The 24,219-nt window shown below is 41.4% G+C and overlaps 1 protein-coding gene across 1 annotated transcript in view; it reads right to left on the bottom strand.

The window, feature by feature from the left end:
• Window positions 1–24,219, bottom strand: part of KCP (kielin cysteine rich BMP regulator) — a 140,146-nt gene that overhangs the window by 73,228 nt on the left and 42,699 nt on the right. The window contains exons 7-22 of the mRNA XM_066592182.1: window positions 19,377–19,473; window positions 17,766–17,833; window positions 16,826–16,996; window positions 15,484–15,580; window positions 15,305–15,387; window positions 11,434–11,527; window positions 10,178–10,257; window positions 9,567–9,740; window positions 7,619–7,712; window positions 6,785–6,867; window positions 6,471–6,564; window positions 5,367–5,446; window positions 5,149–5,234; window positions 3,152–3,242; window positions 2,972–3,071; window positions 2,766–2,851 (exon numbers count right to left, since the gene is read on the bottom strand). Of these exons, the coding sequence (XP_066448279.1) occupies window positions 2,766–2,851; window positions 2,972–3,071; window positions 3,152–3,242; window positions 5,149–5,234; window positions 5,367–5,446; window positions 6,471–6,564; window positions 6,785–6,867; window positions 7,619–7,712; window positions 9,567–9,740; window positions 10,178–10,257; window positions 11,434–11,527; window positions 15,305–15,387; window positions 15,484–15,580; window positions 16,826–16,996; window positions 17,766–17,833; window positions 19,377–19,473 (1,578 nt within the window). The remainder of the gene's footprint in view (window positions 1–2,765; window positions 2,852–2,971; window positions 3,072–3,151; window positions 3,243–5,148; window positions 5,235–5,366; window positions 5,447–6,470; window positions 6,565–6,784; window positions 6,868–7,618; window positions 7,713–9,566; window positions 9,741–10,177; window positions 10,258–11,433; window positions 11,528–15,304; window positions 15,388–15,483; window positions 15,581–16,825; window positions 16,997–17,765; window positions 17,834–19,376; window positions 19,474–24,219) is intronic.

The following is a 24,219-nucleotide window of genomic DNA, read 5'->3' on the forward strand; positions in this document are numbered from 1 at the left end:
GGGACAGTTCCGTTAATGCATGAACTCTCACTAGACAGAAAATGTAGTAGAGGAAGGAACACTTCAGTAATGAACTCACTGCTAGCTGAACACAAAGCGGGACACTTATTCATGGCTCTATGCCACAATTTCATCATAGAAAAGAAGCAAATTTTTGGCAAAGCCATGCTTGCACAAGTGTTTTGCAACTTTTCGTGCTCCTGTGCTGGCCACGAAAAGTGGGCAAGGCTTATCGGGAGGGAGCATGCCTGCCGAGATCGAGAGATTTATGTTTCATTTACGCCACAAACTGGAGTAAATTATGCCAAAAATGTACAGGTCGGAACCAGGAGTACATTTCGGCTTAGGGGATGTGCCGAATACATGAAGAGGCCTGTTCACGACAGTTTTTTTTCAGTATCTTTATGCAAAAAAGTATACTCTGGTTATTTTCATGTTACTATATTTTTCAGTTATATTGAGGTAAGCAGGTGTGCCTTCACATGCAAGTCCCATCGGATAATGATATGCATGGAACGTTCACGTGTTTGATTGAAAAGTCACTGCATGTTTTATTTTTGGGCGATTCCCCATAAGGAATCACGGATTATGTCCTATGGGATCTTTAAAGAAGAACTTTTTACTATTGGAAAAACTTGTGATCTTTTAATGCGTATGAACATCGCAAGTACATAGATGCGAGGGGATGAATTTTTTGGTGGTGTTATTTTAACCGTCCTTACCACCACTTGATGCTTATGGAGCTGCTGATTACTTTCTGCACAGCAGTGCTTTGGTTTTTACACTGATTGGAAATCAACACCTTGCATCTCATTGGGAGATCATATCTAACATAAAAAAGCCCTTACAGGCTTTCTCTTGCATCACACTTTGAACCCTTTGCATGACTTTTGGTGGATGATTTTGGTGTCATTAAGGCCCATTAACACGGAGCGCTGATCACTCAAAAATTGTTAAAAAGCGATCATTTGAGCGATAATCGTTGCGTCTAAACGCACGGCCATCGTGCACTGCTAGCTAATCGTTAAATTCAGGTCAACCTAAAAATCATCCTGTGGTCTTATCAGGAGTTCTCCACGGGGAGTGCTGATAGCATTGTTTTCAGTCCGGAGAACAAAGGAACTGAATGCAGATAAAAGCCCTCTGGCTATTAACTGCTTTCAGCTAAGGCTTCATTTGCACACTTAATTGCTCATAGTAGCTACTTGATAGTTTATGCAAAATGATCGCTCAAAGCTGTCACTCAAACTATGGTTTGAGAGATCATCGCTTCGTGTAAATGGGCCTATATTACATTTGTGACATCCTTACCACCATAAAACCATAACATTTGAGTATGATACATTGAGTGACTGTCAGGCAAGGTCAAAGTTCCTATGTTAAGTCTAGCAGCACTGTTGTGCTTCAGCTAGGGAGAGTCAAGAGTTGCTAAGCGCCGTTCATATCAAGTGCTTACCAGTTTGACTGTTGCCATGTCCCAAAGACATGGAACACCAAGCCATGGACGACAAACAATTCAAGTCGAATCCTCGGCTCAACAGTTCTTAAAAAATTACAACCATTTTCTCAAGCATTTTATTTTTGCATGGGGAACATCGGGTCAATCTAGAAATGGCCCTTCAATGTCTAGAAAAATGGTGCATATTTATCTTATGGCTTATTGCAACAGAAAGCACAAGGACCCATAATAGCCAATGAGGCTATTAACATATGTCATTTCTCATACAGACCAGTAGTCTGTGTGCAAAAAATTTGCAGCATGCCTTATTCTTAGATTCCATTTACACTTAAAGATAATTGCTTAAAACTCACTCAAGCGATAGTTTGAGTGACAGTTTTGAGCGATCATCTTTGCACACTTTATAGTAGCTACTATAGAATATGCAGCCGGAGCAGGACACCGCCGCGGCTCCTAATAGAACAATACAGCTGTTTTGCATAAGCAAACATCTGTATTCTTCTCTGCTCTGACTGCCAGTGTCCCCGCTGTAAATTCACAGCGAGAAACTAGCAGAGAGAATCTTATCAGTGCAGCCAGCTGATAACAGCCTGCTCTGCTGAAAACAGCTGATCGCTCAATTCTAGCAAACTGGAATTCAGCGATCATTGACCCATGCACGAAAACTGCACAATGTCCCTGCATTTAGACAGAATGAGAATCGCTCAAAAGACAGCTTTGAGCAGTTTTTGAGCGATTCTCATTGTGTCTAAATGGGCCATTATTAATTTTCCCGGACATGAATAGCATATGCAATGTAGGGCACCCATGAACATTGGATAGCACATGGACAGTAATCATGTACTCAGGTTTTTTTGTGCTTGATCTGGATGGACGCAAAATGGCTCAACCATGTGATTAGGACATTTATGTTTCTATGCCATATGATGGGTGAGAAATATGTTACCACTAAAAAAGTAATTTTCTTTTTTATCAATTTTCTAAACACTTTTACAAATGCTGCACAACATGTTGAAAAACCCTTCAAAATGCTGCTACATGTAATAGAATGGAACTAAAATAAAGCAAAACAACCATAAAAGAGTTTTCCCTTCTTTAGATGTATATTTCTGATATACCATGATTTTGGAAGAGCAAAGTGCAAGCTTAGCTGATTCTATATATGATTAGAAGATAATGAGCAGTTCCTGGAAATGCTTTTTACTGCTGACATGTGCTTATAGAAATATTGCAGGTATAGGTGCTGTGTGTACGAGACTTAACAGTGGAGGGAAAGGTCTGCATACTGAAATGTACTTCTACTCACTGTACATGTGCACTTGAGACAGGGTCCGTGTCCAGGGGGTTGGAATGTTTGTCCCTCAGAATAAATTCTTCGCTCAAAGTCACACACTATGTGAAAGACACATTACACACTATATTTTATGCATTACTTTCATATCTTGCTGCAGCTACTGTATCCCATTCAATAGCTAAATAGAAAAATCCTTTTTTCTTTTCCCTTATCCTTACCCTCACAACTTGGGCAACACTGTCCAGTGACTTTGCCAGGGTGACTGCACTGAGCAGGAGGACACCGCCTGTCTAGATGGTCACAGGACACCTCTCCTGCCTTAGAAATAACACACAACTATTAGAAATTATGAACATAAATCATATAAGAATAATGCTGAAAGACTTTACGATACTCACAGAGCACGTACAGCTGAGGCAGGGATCATGGGAAGCTGTAAAAACGTCGCCTTCTGAATATGAGCGAGAATCAAACTCACATCCCTCACACCTAATAAGAGTAGACAGCTGTGGTTGGATTGGCAGAATTTGAAGGATATATTCACTTGTGATTGATCCACTCATCTGAATGGGGCTCATAGAAATTCATGCACATGCTGCAGAAATGGCACATTTTTAAATCCCAGAAGGCCGTGCTGTATCATATAATAAAACATAACCTTTATTAATTCTAATAAATAACCTATTTGCACCCTAATCCGTCACATCACTAACCTGTAGATAATAAAGCAGAGTGACCGCCCTGAAAAAGACTACCTCACCCTAATTAAAAGCAGGAGGAAGGAGGGATTTACAATAGTAGTGGTCAGGAAAAGAAGAGATCTGATTATACTAGTGGACACCCAATACAAAAGAAGACAAATATTTCCGTCAATGCAGGATTAACACTCTGAACGACAAAAATATTGATAATGTAGAATAATACTTAATATCAGATTAATACCAATGACACCATTATATCCAGGTAACGAACTCATATCCTCTTACCTTACTCCTTTCACCTCTAGATTCAAGGGGCTCATCAGGGACCATGAACTAATATCTCGTGGCACAGTAAAGCTTCCAATGATCAACAATTATATGTAGAACCAGATATAAAAATATACACCCACATAGGCAGATATGGATCCAACCCCAAAAGCTCCCATGTTGAATCTACAGTATATCAGTCAATTTTCTCATAGGGGGTGGATAATTGATGATATATACACCCCTAATGCAAAACTGGTGGCAGAAGGCAATAGAATATTCCAAAATGGATATAGATGTTATATACAGTCAATATAATTAATATATGCTACACCATGTAGTACTCTGAATATCCTAATAGTTTCACTGGTGAGATATATGTATAGGAACAATATTCAAGCCTTACAAATCTAGAAACCAAATAATGTAACAGAATAGATCCCCTCGAGGTATGCCCTCACATTAATCCAGATATAGTGTTACACTGGAGCCACATATTATTAAATCATGGTGACCAAATGTGAGATACACAGTACAGCGATACACTGCACCATGGATACCACTTGTTCTGTATAGTAATAGCAAATATATCCTGGACAAACAGACAGTGAAAATACAGGCATTATAGATGTGAACAGTCTTGGGGGTATAAGAAGCGCACTACCCAAATGTTGAGTGAGACCTCTCCTTGATGGATAGATGGACCCATTCTGGCATGCCTGTTGATGCTGAGTATGAGCCACAAAAAGCATTCAACATACCCTCCTTAAATCTCCTGCTGCTGCTACATCATTTCCACATGCCAAGATACCATGGTGCGATTTCTCCTGTGCCGCATGTACAGGTGAGAATGGCGCATGCGTTAATCTAAACGCAACCCAAAGTTTGGTGCATTGAGAATAAAATACACTCATGCACACGTAACAGCGTTAACTTCTACCAAGGTTGCACACGTCTAGTATATCTGTGATGCGCACGCAAATCAAGGCTCAGAATCGAGTATGCGTTCGCTCCACCAAACAGTTGTTGAGGCAATGAAGCGCCACGATATTCAAACAAACAGCACATTTAGATGAATGGAATGAGGTTTTCAATTGCATACGTTTCTGCAACTAATTTTCTCAGTGTAAATATACCCGAAGTTATAAATAAAGAGTAAAAATGGTGATTTCCACTAAGAAAATTATAGCAAAAATGGTAATGGTGTGACATATTGTATATTTTAGGCAAGATAGTCATCTTAAAGGTCTGCAGTCTATAATGTGCAAATATGGAAAATGCAGTAAATCTTTCAATCATCTAAATGACAAAGCTGAAATTCAACCTGTGCATATTTTCTAAAGCAACATGAGAACCAATCCATCATATAGGAACCAATCCATCATATAGGAACCAATCCATCATACAGGAACCCCTTTACTAGGTACCTTGGGCAGCATTCTCCTGGTTTTCGGACCGGGTTTCTACATAGCGTAGGAGTGCATGGTATTGCACTACACTGAACATTTCCATTCTGTAAAAGGTGTAAGAAACAAGAAGTTTCTATGGATAATAGTTTATACATAAATACAACACTAAAAGTAATGAATGAATAAAAAATATAGTGTAAATTGTATGTATTCCACTAATAAAGAGAAAACCGCACCTCACATACACAGCGTGTACAAGAGTCAGAGTGTTTTACTGATTGCCCATTCTGATACGTTCGCCCATTATATGAACAACCTGAGAAAAGAAGGGATAGTGCTTAGACAAATTCCAGTAACGTTATTTCTTAGAATGTAAGGGTTCATTGAATAAGACAGGAGCTAAAAGTCAATCTGTTACCAGACTCAGAACTTTTGTCCACTGGTGGAATAGTAGAGAGGAGAACTTTTCCTTATGCAAACTATGGCTTCTTAGTCCCAAAGAGGAAGTCCCCTACTACTGCTCTATCTACTATAATCATAAAGTTGAGCTGAACTGTTATATAAGCATTTTCATACCTCATACTTGTCGTTCTAGACACAAAGATCCCATTGGCTACTATAAGGCCCCTGGAGATAGGGGGGCTCAGCTCAAGATGGCTGCATCCCCTATTTTAATGCAAGGTGAGAACATGTACAGGAATTCCCTTACACATCCTACAACTTTAGGAAAGAAGGGTGTGGAGAATGAATTTAGGATCAAGGTTAAAAAATGCGTGGGAAAACAAGTTCACCAGAAGTAAACGCTCCATTTTAATCTGTGCTACAACTCTTACCTTATAGTTGGTAACAAATAAATATTTAAGCACAAAAATGAGGTAGGCCAACTTCATGATAATAGAAGTTAGTTTTTAATTTGGTCCAAATATAGAAAATTTATAGTTAGAATTGCAATATAATTCAATATCATGTAATCCTTATCCTATAAAAAGAAACTAGGGCACACGTGTAAAAACCTTTCTTATGTTGGGAAGTGTCTTAATTTATTCTTTAAGGAACTTATACATTTCTATCATATCCCAAAATACAAATTTTATAAAGTAGAGTCCATTGTGTAACATATGAATAAAATATATCCAACTATACAAAAGTATTGGAAGTGTAGAATAGCTGGACTTGTGTGCAGCATACTCTTTGTCTATTATGTAACATTTCAATGTAGATAATGTTTAGAGGATGAAATACAAGAATAACTATACCAAGACTCCATTTTTACGACCCATTTGTATTACAAAAAAATTCCTTAATCTGAAGAGCTGGATCTAATGGGATCAGTGACGTACCATCACAAACAGGACAGCAGGTTCCTGGCTTTGGTGGAGCTGGGTTTCTACATAGCGAAGCACAGTGACGCTTTCTACATTGAACTTTGCCCTCCTACATGGAAAGGATATGAACAGTCAGTGGGAGAGAAAATTAGCTGTAAATGAGTGTTATGGTTGTACATCATGAGGACAGAGAGTTAATATGCCATGAAATGAATAAAGCCAGAAGCTAAACAATAGGCAGGAAGCAGAGATAAACATGTAATAAGGAGCAACCAAGGGCAGATTGCACAGCTGTCCCAAAAGATTACAAAAGTATTTTTGTTTTGTACCACACAACGGCAACTATGACACGGCTCTCCATGTGGTCTCCATTCCTCATCATATCTGCGTGTTGTTGTTCCATCAATGCAGCCTACAAGTGGAAGGAGCGGATAGGATATGGTTCAGTTAACACAAGATGTCAAACAGTTCAGGGGCGAGAGACACACTGGGAGAGATTCAGAGAAACTAGTAAAAAGAAGCTTTCAGGAGTCCCCATAGAGATCAATCAGGTTACTGCAGTGCCAATGTCACAGTTTTATTAGTTATCAGTGTGCCTTTTACACGTATTGATTATTGTTAACAAAAAATAACTAAATCGCTGGATCGTGTGAATTTGAGCGCTAATCGTTCAGTGTAAACATGACCAACGATTGAACGACAAATGATCATTTGATCACTTATCGTTGGTCATTCATTTTATGTAGGCAAAAATCATTGTTCCTTTTGCAAGTCGTTACATGTGAAAAGTGATCGTCCAGACGTTCCCATCCACTTGTACAGTCTCCTTAATGACCAGCGATGGAGTGAAAAAGTGGATGACGAAAACCTTTAAATGATCATCTGCATTTTAAAGCAAACAACTCTGTCATTGTTCACTCATTCGCTCGCTGGAACGATTTGTCACTACGTGTAAAAGGACTCTAATGCTATGCCATACTATACTAGTTATACATTCCCTGTTGAATAGCTTATCCACAACTATTAGAGGATCTTTCCACCTCATGTCCCATCAACCCTTACCATCCCATACCTCATGTGAATAAATTGTTATATGTCTTTCTGTATTAACATAAAAAGTATGTTACATTAATTGCTAAAACAAAAGACGTTGCAACGTTTACCTTGACACCTCTTACAACATTCCCCAGGAACCTCTTCTTGTGGTGCACAAGTCAACTTGGGGCAAGATACCCTTATACAATTGACATTACCATTCTGCAGAAGAAAGCACAAATTGCATTGGGTTAAAATATACTCACTGTAAAAAAGAAATCCTTCCCCTAAAAGAAGTTGTCGGAATCCAATGAAAGTTTCTCTGTGTGATTGTAATGCTGACATAAGTAAGTGATTACAATATTAGAGAAAAAGGAGAATTTATTGCGGAAAACTAAACACTTGAAGGGAGGCTCTAGTACCCTGTTGTACCGCCTCTAGCTTGGATACAAGATGTTATATGGGTGGGACTGGAGGCATACAGGGTCTGTATGGTATCCTGTGGTATATCAATGCACATTTCCTGTAATTGAGCCTCTAGATTTTGCAAACTCATAGGCTGTCAAAGTTGGCATCCCTGATGGTTCCATATATGTCCCATTGGCAATAATTCTGGCAGCCACAGACGTGTGACAATGTTGTGAAAATATTCCTGTGACCCCCTTGTGTGGCCGAGCATTATCCTGCTGGGAAATGCCTCTTGGAAGCCGCCATGAGAGGAACACGTGTGGCTGCAGGATGTCCTGAACATATTGCTGAGCTGTCATTGTCCCTCGTACCACTACTAGGGGTGACCGAGTGTCATATGGGATGGCCCCCCAGACTATCACACCAGCAGGGGGCAGTGTGCCGCTCCACAGCAAAGGCAGGATTGAGGCGCTCATCCTTAAGTCTCCAGACACAAACGTAGATGTCGTCAATGCCCAAACTAAAACTGGATACGTTGGAGAAGACAACCCGGTTCCACTCCATAGCAGTCTAGTTTCATTGTTTACGACACCACTGCAAACAGAAGTGATGGTGGGTGGGTGTCAAAGGCAATCCACGTAATCAGCACCGTTAGAACAAATGTCCTTCAGTCAAGCGCCTGGAAATTGTTCCTACAGACACAGGGGCCTGTAACAAAACAATTGGACCTGCTTCTGCTTGTCAGATAATCCTCTCTACTGGTGGTCTGTTAAGGGAATCCTGAGCCCGCTTGCCATGTATGCGTGCCCTCACACATCCACTGGTCCCAACACCTCCTAACAGTCTGGTCAGAACGGCCATTTTGTTGATACGACCATCCAGATCTGGCATTCCAATAATGCGCCCCTCTCAAACTCTGGTAACTGGGCCAAATCTCTACTCTGCATGACAGAGGCATCTAGTGGTCAACAAGCTCTACACAAGTGGATAAACAGGTCACTACACACAAGGAACCTCTGAGAGCCTTTTATGGGCCAAGGGGGGGAATCACTTTTAGGGTCTCAGGTGGCAAGGCCATTCATCCAATCACACCACAACTCTAATCCATTGCATATCTGAGATGTTACTGCATGCCAAGTTTTGCAGCAAAATGACAACTTGTTTTTTTATAGGCCTTTTTCACATGAGCATTGTAGGCGCGCAGTATAGGTGCGTCAAAAGATTGCGCCTATACTGCACTAAAGATTGCATGAACGGGTGAATTCCAGCTATTTGAATTAGTCCATTCACACAATCCGAGATGTGTGGTGCGTGTTTTCCAGCTCCCATAGGAGTCTATGGAAAGCACGCACCAAAGATAGGCCAGGTCCTATCTTTGCTCGCACCATGGAGCTTAGATGTGACCTTGCAGTCCATATCCTATCTTTAATAGGTGCAAGGATTTTGCGTGCCTAAAACTAATTCATCTGAACAGTCCTATAGAAGATCATTGGTTCTTATAGAAGCGCAGTCTGTGCGCGCCTCTAATGCACACAAACAGCGCTCGTGTGAATGAGGCCTTACAAAGAGTGCAGCTATAGTCAAGAAAGAATACTGCTTTGTTAGATGGATACAAAATAGAGATCAAATAATTGTAATACCTATAGAAATAGATGTTAAATGACATACCTTGCACATACAGCTCTCACATGGATCACCATTGCCTTTAAAGGAGACACCATTTGGTATAATGTCACCTTGAAGATCACAGGCTGAACAATCTGGACAGCATGAACTTCGTTTCACTCCATGAGTACAGGTTTGTGGACAACGTACAGCATCAGTACACTTCACTTCACCGTCCTGAGCATCGGTGGTCAGAAATACCAAAAAGAAATGGTTAAATGGGAGCAATACGAGATTTTTTTTTAGCATTGCGGAGGGTAAAACTGAAAAGTAAATAAAACAATAAAAATAACGTTGAGTATATATTGCAAATGTGCTAGAATTTATCTTTTTTGACTATATAGCCAATGTGGCGCTTCACTTTTTGAAGGATGTGAACATTCCTAAGACTTATTATGAAAGTGAAAAGGAATGTTGTACTGTGTCAGCCAGCCAAAATGATAGGATACGATTCAGCCAAAAAGTATTACAAAATATTACATATCCCAATTAGTAATGAAAACAGATATGACTGACCCTTAAAGTGATGGGAACAATTGCATAATCTTCATAAGAAGGCACACTGGAAATGTACTGAAACTGAACTGCTCGAAAGAAGAACTCTGACTACTGACCTGACATATGCAGTAGTGGCAACCATCAGTGGTGGTGATGTTCTGGCCAGGTAATAAGGGATTCCCATGAAAGTTACACACTAGGAGGAATAAAGGGAACAACATGTAGGTGATGTCACTGCCATCTTGAGGAAAGTCTTCATGAGCCATAGATCTCTTCGATGTCTGTCACTGTGTCAACCTGTGGTGAGAGGGACAGACACCATGGTCTATTGATCCCTTCTTTTTATCTAAGTTATGGGTGGTCACAGTTTCCGATTCAGCTATTGATAGGCTTTATTTTTTAAATATCCTATTGAAGTGTTAGAGTCTGTCTATCTATATTTTATAGCATGAGCATTACAAATACAGACTATCTAATTAAGATGGGTACTCTTCACTTTCAGAAGTTAAAATAGCAATTCAACGGAATTCTTCTGAACTATTTGATTAATTACAATGCTATGCAAAAGCCAGAAACCATCTTTTCATCAAGTTTAGTTCCAAAATGATTATTAAGTAAAATGTATTGGTTTTTAGGGAAAAACAGGAAATCTAAATGTATTAAAAGGCTAGCCTCCGGTACTAAGTATAATGTCAATTCTGTAAGTGTTTACTTTCTACAGTCTATAGTTTCGGACACCTTACTGCCACTCTAACTCTTCCATCTTTCGAATGTCAATAACAAGAAATGCACAGCTATATCATCGCAAACAGCATATCCTTAGATGGCACTAGTATTGTATTACCCTTTGAAAATATATGGTCACTGTCAGAAGTATACACCCATACACAGCATCGCTGCCTTGCACATTTCTTTCTCATTTCTTCTAAAATGGCTCAAGGAAATAGTGATGAGAAGATTAAAGAGAAGATAATCCACTTCAATCATTTAGAATAAGTGAAAAAAACAAGTTTCTACAAATGGAGTTTAAAAATCGGTAGACCATCAAAACTGTCATCATCGAATTACCAGTAAACAAAGCTTTCATCCTTTGAGTTAAAGGAGAAAAGCAAGCTCCACTCTTCAAACCTACAAAAATGCACAGATCTTTTTGTCTACCCTGCACTGTGAGAAGACAACTATGTGCTATACTCTATGTACACCACCAGGTTCAAGCCATCATTCAAGCATGGGGGGGGGGGGGGGGGGGGTATGTAAACTTTGGGTAAAGCTTAACTGAACAAATGAACATGGTCATAGAAATTAGTTAGGAAATATTTTTGCAGCTGTTGAAGTTTGCCCTTTTACCCATCTTTTTTTATTGAAGCTTTACCTGGGCATGTTGGGCAACACTGGCCTGGTGTGGTTACTGGATTCCTGCAAGCAGCTACTGGGCATTGCACGGGCAAACATCGCACCAGATTATTCTGCAAAAGAACAAAAAATATTAGCGGAAGGAGTATAAATCCAGGAAGATATCTGCACTATAGACAGAGGACATTCTTCTGAGGTGTTATAAAAAATTAGAGAACTCTTTATGTGTTCCTACGTCCTGGTATACTAGGTGTTAACATTTGGTATCTACAATGGGGATTAATTGTTTACATGTATTTTGTATGTAAGGAGGATAAATCTACAGAGTTGTGGACACATGCCATCATAGAACAGATTTACATATGAAATGTAATTGGATTCGGCAGACACTGTCACCAAAATAGGGACAGCATTTATAAATTGCTTGTAAACCTGTAAGGGACTCACCTTACCTGTGACCCCCACACATTAATTTGTAAGTGAGGCTGGCCTCAGCTGAGAATTGAAGTGTGCAAACCTATAGGGCTGAAATAGTTAACCAGCAGGCCTGCTGCAGGGAGAGACAGAAATTACACTGGGAATCGGACTGCTGCTAAGGTCCCAGTACTCAAACCCCTGTTCACAGACAGAGATATTTGCTTACAAGGGGGAAAGTGAAATAGCACATGGGGTAGTAAACAAGTCTCGAACAAAGAGACATCACGAGTGTACTCTGTAACATGAATTTTTAATAGACTGTATTGATGGCAGTGGAGTGTTAACCCCTAAAGAGAAACTGTGTATTATATTGCATGGTCTGTATTATGTTTACCGATATCAAGTGACTGTTATTGATAGTGTTCATACGGTATTAGTGTTATTAGTATTACTATGGATTGCTCACAAGGTCTTACTATTTCTATGTTCTAATTAACAGTAGATTGTGCTCAGGTATCCAAAGGCAAAAGTTCCATTGTTCAATCATTGTTATTCTAGTGCTCATTTTTTTCTGTGGTCTTAACCCGTTTAGGACCAGACTCAGTAAATATACGGCGCCTGGTCCTGGGCTTAAAACCCAGCCATATGTAAAATTACAGCGGGGATTTAAGCATCCTGCTCTGCAATCAATCAGACCCAGGAGGGGTTGTCAGCTGTTAGTAACAGCTGATAACCCGGAGGAGGAGGCAGGAGGGGGTTTTAACCCTTTCTGTCTTCTCCTTCCCGAGTAGACAGTGCTCAATGAGCGCTGTGTATCAAAAAGTGAAGGTGAAAGTGTAACTTCCACTACAGGAGCCGGGGGGGGGGGGGGGGGGGAGGTCATGTGACCACCGGGATTCCCTGCTATAGCAGAGCTGCAAGGTTGTACTAGACCCTGACCAGCTTTGCCAGTCACTAATGTCACTACAGGGGTTGTTTTCCCTGTAACTGGGGCTCATATGGATGCCCTGGCTATATTAGGAAAGTGTGAAATAAAAAAAAATAAAAAACATGTGAATGTCCCCCAGAGGTCTTATATGACATCATGGGGGACATAGATAGTAAAAAAAACATAATTACATAAATAAGTCAAACTAAATTACAGAATAAAACAACAATATATACATAAGAAAGATAATAACTAAAGATGAGCGAACGTGTCCGTTACGGACACATCCGCACCCGGACACTGGCTTTGCCGAACACTGCAGTGTTCGCGCGTAAAGGTCCGGGTGCCGCCGGGGGGCGGGGAGATGCGCGGCGGCGCGGGCGGCAGTAGCGGGGAACAGGGGGGAGCCCTCTCTCTCTCCCTCTCCCCCCCACTCCCCGCCGCACCCCCCCGCGCTGCCACGGCGGCCCCCGAACTTTTTCGCCCGAACACTGAAGTGTTCGCAAAGTTCGGTGTTCGGGCGAAAAAGGGGCGGGGCCGAACGTGTTCGCTCATCTCTAATAATAACGCAAAACAGATGCCAACCAAAACCATCGCTATAAGCGCCCTGTAATCCAAAACCATACATATTATATATCAAAATGTCCGAAACAAAATGAGGAACCCGTTCCCATACTTTATTTTGCGTAAATATACTAATTAAAAAAACTAAAAATCTTAAATCATTTTTCTTAGCTTTTTACCCCCAATAAAACTAAAAAAACGGAAAAAGGAGTCAGTAAAAAAGAAATTAAAAAATAGCCCTATATGTCACGGGAAAAAAACGCAGTAAAAATAATTTTGGTAGCTAAAGGAAAAAAATAGGGCAGTAAAACCATCACATGGGTAAAATCCCTAAAAAGTGTCTGGTCCTTAAGGTACAAAACAACCTGGTCCCTAAGGTGTTAAATAAAAGTTGTATATTTTAGTTACTACATCTGCTACATCTTATCCTGAATCCTGCATCACTACACCTCCACTGCGACAAACCCATTAAAAAGACCTTCTAACAGGGAAAACAATAGGAAACATGTATGAAGCATTGGCATGACAAAAACTAACTTTAATTCCACAAGAACCATAATGTTATTTGTTAACGCTTCTGCTTCACAGTATGAGGGTGGTGAGACACAGGGGCACGGGGTTATTAAAAATAAATGATGTGTTCTAGGGAGAACAGATGCAGCCACATCTGGATGGAGACCCATCAATTGTTAAGCCTGTTATGCAGCTAGTTGAAGACGGATTTCTCACCCCCGCTTTCACCTAGTTTCATAGCAGAAGAAGGATTTTGTAAGAAAAATGTACAGAATAGGCTGATAAAACCAATTGCCAAAATGCTTAGAATCACCTATTCTGTACATTTAATAAAGTGCAGGTACTCTTTAAACTTTGAACTTTAATGGGACTTTCACTCAGGCCATAAATGCTGCAGAAAATCAGCAGCAAATATGCAGCTAGTCCACAAATCCTAAATAGTGCAGATTTTGCCACAAATAGTAGTGTTGATTAGTCACGGGTTTCTACCACAGTACAAAGATTGAAATCCACTGTCAAAATTTGCATCATAAATTGACATTTAGATTTAGAACCTGCAACATACGTCAAATGCACTGCGGGTTCCACTCAGGATTCTTCTGCTCCATGTGGAGGAGATTTTTTTCAACTCTTATCTACATAACTTGTACTGTAAATGCTGCAGTTTTTCTGCGGCAAATGCCACTGCAGAAATTCCACAACATTTACAGCCTGGCTATATTTGGCCAAAACCTACACCAACCGGCCAAAAGTATGTAGGAGAACGTGAAATGGTCTGATAAGACGAAAGATGGACTTTTTGGCCATAATTCCAAAAGATATATATGGAGCAAAGCCACCAGTGCACATCACCAAAAGAACAAAATACCCACATGAAGCATGGTGGAAGCAGCATTATTGTTTGGGGCTGTTTTTCTGCTGCTGGAACTGGGGCTTTAGTCGAGGTTGAAGGAATTATCAATGCATTTCGGCATAAAACCTCCAGGCTTCAGCTAAAAAGCTGAAGATGAAGAGAAATTTCACCATTCAGTACGACAATGACCCAAAGCGTACCTCCAAATCAACAAAAGAATGGCTGCGCCAGAAGAAGATCAAATTTTTGGAGTAGCCCAACCACAGACCAGACCTGAATCCCATTGAGTATCTGTGTGTTGACCTGAAGATTATTATGCTTGTACACTTTGGGTCCTAGGACTGTACTTGCATTGTATACTGGAGATCACAAAGTGTGACCTTTATGGTGCTGAATAGAAGTAACAAGGATCAGAGGCGTAACTTGAAGCTCCTGGGCCCCAATGCAAAACCTGGAATGGAGCTCCCAACTATAATGCTTTATTCATAGTACTGGGCTCCCTATATGGAGAAGAGAGGCCTTATGTGCCCCCTAAGGCTCCTGGGCCCGGGTGCAACCACATCTCCTGCATCCTCTATAGTTATGCCCCTGACAAGGATTAAGTCGGTCACTCACCAGACAGGAACAATTCACACAAGGATTGCTCTTTGAAAGAAAGTAGTCTCCATTCCTGTAAGATAGTCCTTCGTATTCACATCCTGGAATCAAGAGTCACAAGTCAGACTTGATGGCCATTTCAGATAAAACGACCCATGACCCTACTCAGCTTCATTGCTACATGGATCTAGTGTCACCTTGCTGGCAGACTGCACAGCATTGTCCAGGTGGGGTGTACTTCTTTGGACAGGTCACTTCTGGGCAGCGCTCACTTATACACTGGACTGTTCCATTCTAACAAGAGACATATTTATACGCATTACATATGTAATTATAAATGCATTAACAACTAAGTGTGGCTTATTTAAAATGCTTCTGTGTGTATCATGGCAAAAAAGACAAGAAGGAATATAACCCAAAAAACTAAAAGGCGCAGTAATGATAGACTGTAAGATTACTATACTAACACTTTTAGTTTCTCAGTGCTTCTTCTACCACTTCTGCATATGAAGACCCATGTCATTTTCATACTTGCGTGTATAGATTACTAGTAACCAGTATTTATGTCTTTCTTTGTATCTATATATTTGTACATGGGTCTCAGTTACTTCTTTGCCAGTGTGCCCACATATATGTCCCATTTCTCTTTTATCTGAAGCTGTCTATCAGTCCTATTTAGTAGTGTCTATCTTTTTCACTGTATATCTGTAACTGTATATCTGTCCTATTCCCTTTCCTCTTGTGCTTGTATATGTCTCCTATTTCTTGTTCTGTGTCATTATAAAATAGAAGAAGCCATTAAAGCTTGCAAACCTCAAGCATAGCAACTTTACTATACATTATATATGTCATACCAAGGCTACTGACACTTATAAGAGCCTAGATTCAGATTATAACAGTACTGCCTTGTTTTGCTACAGTTTTCTCTTATGGGTTAAGATATAATTATTCAGACATGAAGGTATAAATTCCTTATATAATTGCCTTTTCATCTCTAAATCTCTGGAGTGGAACATCAAGATATTACGCAACATTCTAGAGAATCATCAAATGCCATAGTCTTACTAAACTCTAACTTATGGTCCGGTGACAGCACATATAGTTATGTTGGAATCATGTTCACAATTAACTAAACGTTAATCAATCAATTCCACTTTGATTTAGAAGGGGTGTCGGACATAGAGGAGAATGCATGAATTATAATGATATGCTAATGTAGAAATGACCAGGAGTCTCAGTGACTGATAAGATTGTTAATCTTAAAGCTTACTTCTAATTAATTTAATAATATATTTTAGAATCACTGGAATGTCAGTTTTCAAATTTCAAAATCCCCTGCTTCTCTCAACACAACTATGGAGTGAATTAAAATAATTCTTACTGTCTGCAACCACCACTAGGGGGAGCACATTGAAGACAGATTCATTAGTAAGTTCAGTGAGAGCTATTTAAATCCATTTTCTGTAAGTTACTTTGAGTGTCCAAGCTTCACAAATGATTATAATGATTCCAAAGATAAGTCTTTGCTATCTTACATACCTTGCATGTGCAAGTGGTACACAGGTCAGGTTGGAACCTTTCTCCATTCTTTAGAATCTGCCCATGGTACTGGCAGTTAACACATTCTGGGCAACACTTTCCAGATGGAGTGAAAGGATGTTCACAAGTTATCGTGTCACATATGTCAGAGATGCACTTTATAGAGCCTCCCTGTTTGAAAATATAATCAAGTAATGTTCAGTATTAAATACATACAATTTTATACATAAAATAGCAGGAGGTTGTACATTATATCTTAGGAGCGTTCTCGCATGAAATGAGATTTGGACTGATTGCATATAGCTGTATCATGAGGAATATTTGTTCATATCTGCTCATCATTTATACTTAATAGTAAAATACATATTTTAAGGGCAATTATTTTAAATGGGTCTATTTACATGGGCATTTTTTCTCTTGCAGCAATGCTGTGAGACAGAAAAGCAGCAGAGTGGTTTTTTTTCTGCAATATGGCAGAAAACTCGCCCATTATTTGCTATAGATGAGTTAACCCTTTCCAATCCACTGTCTGACATCTGAAGACATTCTGATTGAGGGCTGCACAGCTCTGATGTCGGAAGACATCCGGCAGGGTATTCTTACTGTAGATTACTGGCCGCTCTGTTGTCGGGGACCTCTCCAGCATGTCACATACCACAGTACTGGCTCTAGCCAGCAGGTGGCGCCATTGTATATTTGCAGAAAGAGAAAACCCCCTAGGAAAACCTGAATCCAAAATTGGATTGCAGAGGGTTAAAAATCAAATCTTTAGATTAGATTTTTATATTTTTTCTTTTGAAACAACATGTGATTTTTCACACGTGTGAAAATTACGTGTACCTCGATGTGATAAGCATAACACATCACACTCTCAGTGACCGATATTGCACTATTCTGTATATTTCCGGCTTAATAAAGATAACTTTTCTCTATGTGTTACCTGACAAGTGCAGGATATACATGAATCCTTTTTCCATGTTTCTCCATCCAGGCGCCCATGAGAGCAGCCTAAAGTACAAAAACATTTAACAGTTTACCAAATGCAGATAGGACACCAGCGTATGGTCAGCGCTGCTAAGAAGAAGCAATGTATGAAGTCCATAAAGAGATCTCTCTAAATTAAAAAGACTTTATTAGCGACGGTTACGAGTTATGACTCAAGAATGGCTCTTCCTCAGGCATAAAATCCTGTTATAAAGTTTACCACATATAATTCATCCAGTTCTGCTCACAAACCCTCAGCAGCAGCACAGCTAATTAACACTAGATGAATCAATTACATGTATTTAAATGGAATCTGTCAGCTGAAACACGCTGTGCAAACTGTAGACATCATGTTATAAAGCAGGAGGAGCTGAGCGGATTGAAGTTATCTTTGTTAAGTTGCTCTATAACAGGCTGCCTGCAGTTTGGACAGCATGTTCCAGCTGACAGATTCCCTTTAAAGGAGGTTTCCAGCACTAAACTATTGCTGACCTATCCCCAGGATAGGTCATCAGTAGTTGATTGATGAAGTCCACTGCTCGGCATCCCTGCTGACCAGCTGATTGAAATGACAGCAGAGCTCAGGTGAGCGCCACTTTCATTTCAGTCCATACCAGACACAGTGCTGTACACTGTACAGCGGCTGTGCCTAATATTGCAGCTCGGTCCCATTCACTTCAATCAGCAGGGATCCCAAACAGCAGACCCCGTTGATCAACTATTGATGACCTATCCTGAGAATAGGTCATCAATAGTATAGTCCCGGAAAATCCCATTAAATTAGTTTAGGAGTACTCTAAAATAAAAAACAATTAAATGGGCACTGAGGTAGACAGAGGTAAATTTTACAGCAAAATATACTGTATGGTATATAATATATACTAACCAAATCTATGTAATAATTTATCATTTCCATAGGAGAGAGAGTGGCGCTGCATAGAACCGGAGCACAGCGGCGGGGAAACTAAAAAAGCGCTGGAGCGCTGACAGGACTATGCAGAGCACTGGGGTGAGTGACAGGAGGCGGGAGGGTAACTGCTGGCAGAGGGCCTCTGCAGGAGGAACGGAGCACAGAAGCAGAGAGATTCACAGTGCAGGACTGCTGACAGGACCATGCAGAGCGCTGGCCTGAGTGACAGAAGGCGGCAGGGTAACTGATGGCAGAGGGGGCAGAAGACCGCAGGAGCGGCACCTCCACTAAAGAACAGCCTGACGCTTACATGCTGTCTGCAGTGGCCCAAGACGGCTGTTAGGGGTAACACATGCGACACTTCACTAGTAAATGCAATGTCAGAAGAGGAGTGATCCAGCTACAGCAGAGGTGTCGCAGTCAGGGAAGATGGTTGGCCAGACACTCACAGCTCCGGCCTCTCACCTACAGTGTCAGGAGCACGGATGGCAGCCCATCGGGTAAAGTGTCAGCCTCCAGCAGCCAATCACCAACTGTGGGCATCACCTGGCTGTCAAGCCAGCTAACCCTTGTCTCCACCCATACTTCCGGTGGAGACAAGATACACCAGTACCTTAGGGCATAATACCCTTTAACTCTGAAATTGACATTACCCACCTCTTACACACCGAGGGCAACATTCACCAGGTGGCGTCACTGGATGAGTACACTCTACCGGTGGGCATGTCTTTTGGATGCATGTGACTTCTCCATTCTTAAAAAAAAATGGACAATCCATTATGTACTATACAACAGGTGTTTAAATGTAGTTTTATTGATTTAGCACAACTTAGAAATGTTAGGATTAGCACTTTGGGAGAAATTTATTGAAGATAATATAACAATTTTTGACAGATGTGCACTAGAGTAAGATGTGCCAAATTTAGAAAAGTGGCAAGGATTGTGGAAAAAATCCAAAGAGTGAGACATTTTTTCGCAAATAGGGCTTACGTAAAAATTTGCAACTTTTTTACACCACAATTGTGGAACATGCTCATCATACATTTCCCCTTTATTTGTTATTGCAGTTTCCTTCAAAGCAACATAGACAAAGAAGACAAAATGTTTGCAAGAAAAGTAAATAAACTCTTTCAATTGTAATAACTCTGAGGGGGGATTTCACACCTTCATTCTTAAGGATCATGCCACCATGATGTTTGAATGAAATTAAAAAAACTCCTACAACTCAGTTGAATCCAGGAAGCTAATTGTATAAGTGCCCAAGAGAGTTCCTGTTTTTTTTATATGTAAATAAAACTTAAAAGGCTATTCCTATTCCTATTTTACAAAATGTGATTGTTCTCAACAAGAGAAACCAAGTAACCTTTTAACATGATGGTAATGCAAGCTTTCAAACTTACTCAGGGTTTTTCATCAGGCTACATTACCACAATAAGTCATTCTGTAATAGGCTCATTGCACCTGCTCTAGCTACATTCTTCATTTTCTATCTATGTCACGTGACCCTCCACCTGAAAAATATATCCACTTCCTCTGATGTCTTGTCCACATTTACCACTTCCTTCCCTGTCCATAGCCTCTAACTTCCTTTGAGCAGTGCATGATGGGAAGTCAGAAGTGGAAGTACTGCTGATTGACCTAAAAAGCCACACAAAAACATTACAAACCAAAACACTGTATACCTAGTGTGCTTTATTTTTAACTAAAGAAATCTGGTGTCTGTAAATTTTAATCCAGAATTACTGTTATTTGTTCATTATGCTGCCCTAGAAATGCAATAAAACTGCTAAAAAAGTTCCCCCCAAAATGGTACCACTGAAACCGTCAACTCAACTTATTGTAGGGGAAAAATGGAAGGGGATAAACACTCCTTTTTTCATGTTTATGGATGTATTACTGGTGTATCTTTTTATGGCCCTGCCAGGACCTTTAGAGGTTTGATGGAGATCAGCTCTGATACAGTGAGCAGCTGGAGGACACCTGATTCTGCAATGGCAGCCATCTTGGAAAGGGGCATAGGCACCCACATAGTATAAAAGTAAATCCCTGACTGTAGCTCCACTCCCTCTTCCTCCAGAAACTGCTGAATTGTTCAAGGTGTAGCAGGCACCCAACATAAGGTCTGTGCTGCATCAAAGAGCAGAGACAGTACAGAATGCAGAGCAGCGGTGTGTGCTGCCTGGCAGTAGCAGATGAGGAACCCATAGAGAAGCCAAGACTACTGAAGTGTCGGAGGCAGCTAGCTGCAAGTGCCATGCTGTCCCCACGCTCTCAGAATGCTGAAATACAAAAATAAAAAATTCTTGCAGGAGTTAAAAATCAAAATAGGTTTGGTACTTAAAGGGGTTGTCCCGAGGCAGCAAGTGGGTCTATACACTTCTGCATGGCCATAATAATGCACTTTGTAATGTACATTGTGCATTAATTATGAGCCATACAGAAGTTATAAAAAGTTTTATACTTACCTGCTCCGTTGCTAGCGTCCTCGTCTCCATGGTGCCGACTAATTTTCGCCCTCCGATGGCCAAATTAGCCGCGCTTGCGCAGTCCGGGTCTTCTCCTCTTCTCTATGGGGCTCCGTGTAGCTCCGCCCCGTCACGTGCCGATTCCAGCCAATCAGGAGGCTGGAATCGGCAATGGACCGCACAGAAGCCCTGCGGTCCATGGAGACAGAGGATCCCGGCGGCCATCTTCAGCAGGTGAGTATGAAGACGCCGGACCGCCGGGATTCAGGTAAGCGCTGTGGGGGTTGTTTTTTTAACCCCTGCATCGGGGTTGTCTCGCGCCGAACGGGGGGGGGGGGGGTTAAAAAAAAAAAAAAACCCGTTTTCGGCGCGGGACAACCCCTTTAAGAGGGTTAATGTAACATCTGGTCACAGAGTTTTGACAAAAAAAAGACATAAAAGTGTCATAAAAAAAGTAGCATTTGGCAGCACAACACTGTATGTTTAACTGGATGACAATTGTTACAATATTTCAAAACAACGCATTAATTGTAACCGTTTGACTCCATATTTCTTGGGCTGGATGGATGAAGTCTTTTATATACATAAAGGTTATACCACATTTGCTATGCTTCTATCTTGTTACTATGTCATATTACTCTATATCGGTTATAATGAAATATCAATCTAGGAAGAGTCTACCAAAATAGCATGATACAGGAAAAATAGACATCATCATCAAATATACAGTATTGAGCCTGGAGGCTTTACATAAAGTAATACCCACTACTCTTGCCCCTTCTGCCCACTCATATCCAAGTTGACCTTGGAGACTAAATGTTCAAGGATCATAAATAGAGATGAGCGAACACCAAAATGTTCGGGTGTTCGTTATTCGAAACGAACTTCCCGCGATGTTCGAGGGTTCGTTTCGAATAACGAACCCCATTGAAGTCAATGGGCGACCAGAGCATTTTTGTATTTCGCCGATGCTCGCTAAGGTTTTCATGTGTGAAAATCTGGGCAATTCAAGAAAGTGATGGGAATGACACGGAAACGGATAGGGCAGGCGAGGGGCTACATGTTGGGCTGCATCTCAAGTTCACAGGTCCCACTATTAAGCCACAATACTGGCAAGAGTGCCCCCCCCCCCCCCCTCCCAACAACTTTTACTTCTGAAAAGCCCTCATTAGCATGGCATACCTTTGCTAAGCACCACACTAGCTACAACAAAGCACAATCACTGCCTGGATGACACTCCGCTGCCACTTCTCCTGGGTTACATGCTGCCCAACCGCCCCCCCTCCCCCCCACAGCGCACACCAAAGTGTCCCTGCGCAGCCTTCAGCTGCCCTCATGCCACGCCACACTCATGTCTATTTAGAAGTGCGTCTGCCATGAGGAGGAACCGCAGGCACACACTGCAGAGGGTTGGCACGGCTAGGCAGCGACCCTCTTTAAAAGGGGCGGGGCGATAGCCCACAATGCTGTACAGAAGTAATGAGAAATATAATCCTGTGCCACCGCCATCAGGAGCTGCACACGTGGGCATAGCAATGGGGAACCTATGTGCCACACACTATTCATTCTGTCAAGGTGTCTGCATGCCCCAGTCAGACTGGTAATATGTACCTTAACAGTAACCGCGTTGGTGGTAATGTGGTGGTGACTGCGGACCTAGTAGCACGGTTGTATTTTGTTGGTTTTCGGAATGCGGCCAGGATTAAGTGGGCCGTGGCGGGGGGATGGTGTGGGGGCTCTCTTGTTGTGTCGGTAAAGGTGAAATTCTTGGACTGCCACCAGACGAACCAATGCAAAGGCATTTGCCAAGAATGTTTTCCCTGTTGGAGGAGGAGGGGGATGTTTTTGAGGCACTACGTGTCCTCTCCACGTGTCCGTGGTTATATGCACCTTAACAGTAACCGCGTTGGTGGGAAATGGCCTCGCCGCCATCATGTCTTTGGGAAGCCTCTGTTTCCACACCCCAGAGACATACCATTAGCAGCGGTATAGGCAGAGCCCAGAATTCGTAACATTTCAGCCGTAGCATTAGGACAGGCCCCACTAACATATCACTAGCAGCATTATAGGAGGAGCGCAGTCTTCGTTCCATGTCAGCAATAGTAGCACTCAAGACAGGCCCCAGTAACAATTCCGAAGCAGCGGTATAGCGGGAGCGCAGTCTTCGTTCCATGTCAGCAATAGTAGCACTCAAGGCAGGCCCCAGTAACAATTCCGAAGCAGCAGTATAGCGGGAGCGCAGTCTTCGTTCCATGTCAGCAATAGTAGCACTCAAGACAGGCCCCAGTAACAATTCCGAAGCAGCAGTATAGCGGGAGCGCAGTCTTCGTTCCATGTCAGCAATAGTAGCACTCAAGACAGGCCCCAGTAACAATTCCGAAGCAGCAGTATAGCGGGAGCGCAGTCTTCGTTCCATGTCAGCAATAGTAGCACTCAAGACAGGCCCCAGTAACAATTCCGAAGCAGCAGTATAGCGGGAGCGCAGTCTTAGTTCCATTTCAGTAGCCTTAGTATAGCCAAGGCCCAAGTTACATTTATGTAGCTAAAGTGTAGGCCAACCCCACACACCTTTCTGTACCATGAGTGCAGGCGAAGAACATACAAATTGCTATGATTACACTGTAGGTGAGGGCCCCAAAAATTTGGTGTACCAACAGTACTAATGTACCTCAGTAAAAATTGGCCATGCCCAACCAAGATGGCAGGTGAATCGCTTTGGTTAATGTGGCTTAAGTGGTAACTAGGCCTGGAGGCAGCCCAGTGTAACGAAAAATTGGTTCAAGTTAAAGTTCCAACGCTTTTAAGCGCATTGAAACTTATAAAAATTGTTCAGAAAAATTATTTGAGTGAGCCTTGTGGCCCTAAGAAAAATTGCCCGTTCAGCGTGATTACGTGAGGTTTCAGGAGGAGGAGCAGGAGGAGGAGGAGGAATATTAGACACAGATTGATGAAGCAGAAATGTCCCCGTTTTGGATGGTGAGAGAGAACGTAGCTTCCATCCGCGGGTGCAGCCTACGTATTGCTTACGTATCGCT

This window comes from Eleutherodactylus coqui, chromosome 2 (genome assembly GCF_035609145.1).
Source record: "Eleutherodactylus coqui strain aEleCoq1 chromosome 2, aEleCoq1.hap1, whole genome shotgun sequence".
Taxonomy (NCBI): domain Eukaryota; kingdom Metazoa; phylum Chordata; class Amphibia; order Anura; family Eleutherodactylidae; genus Eleutherodactylus; species Eleutherodactylus coqui.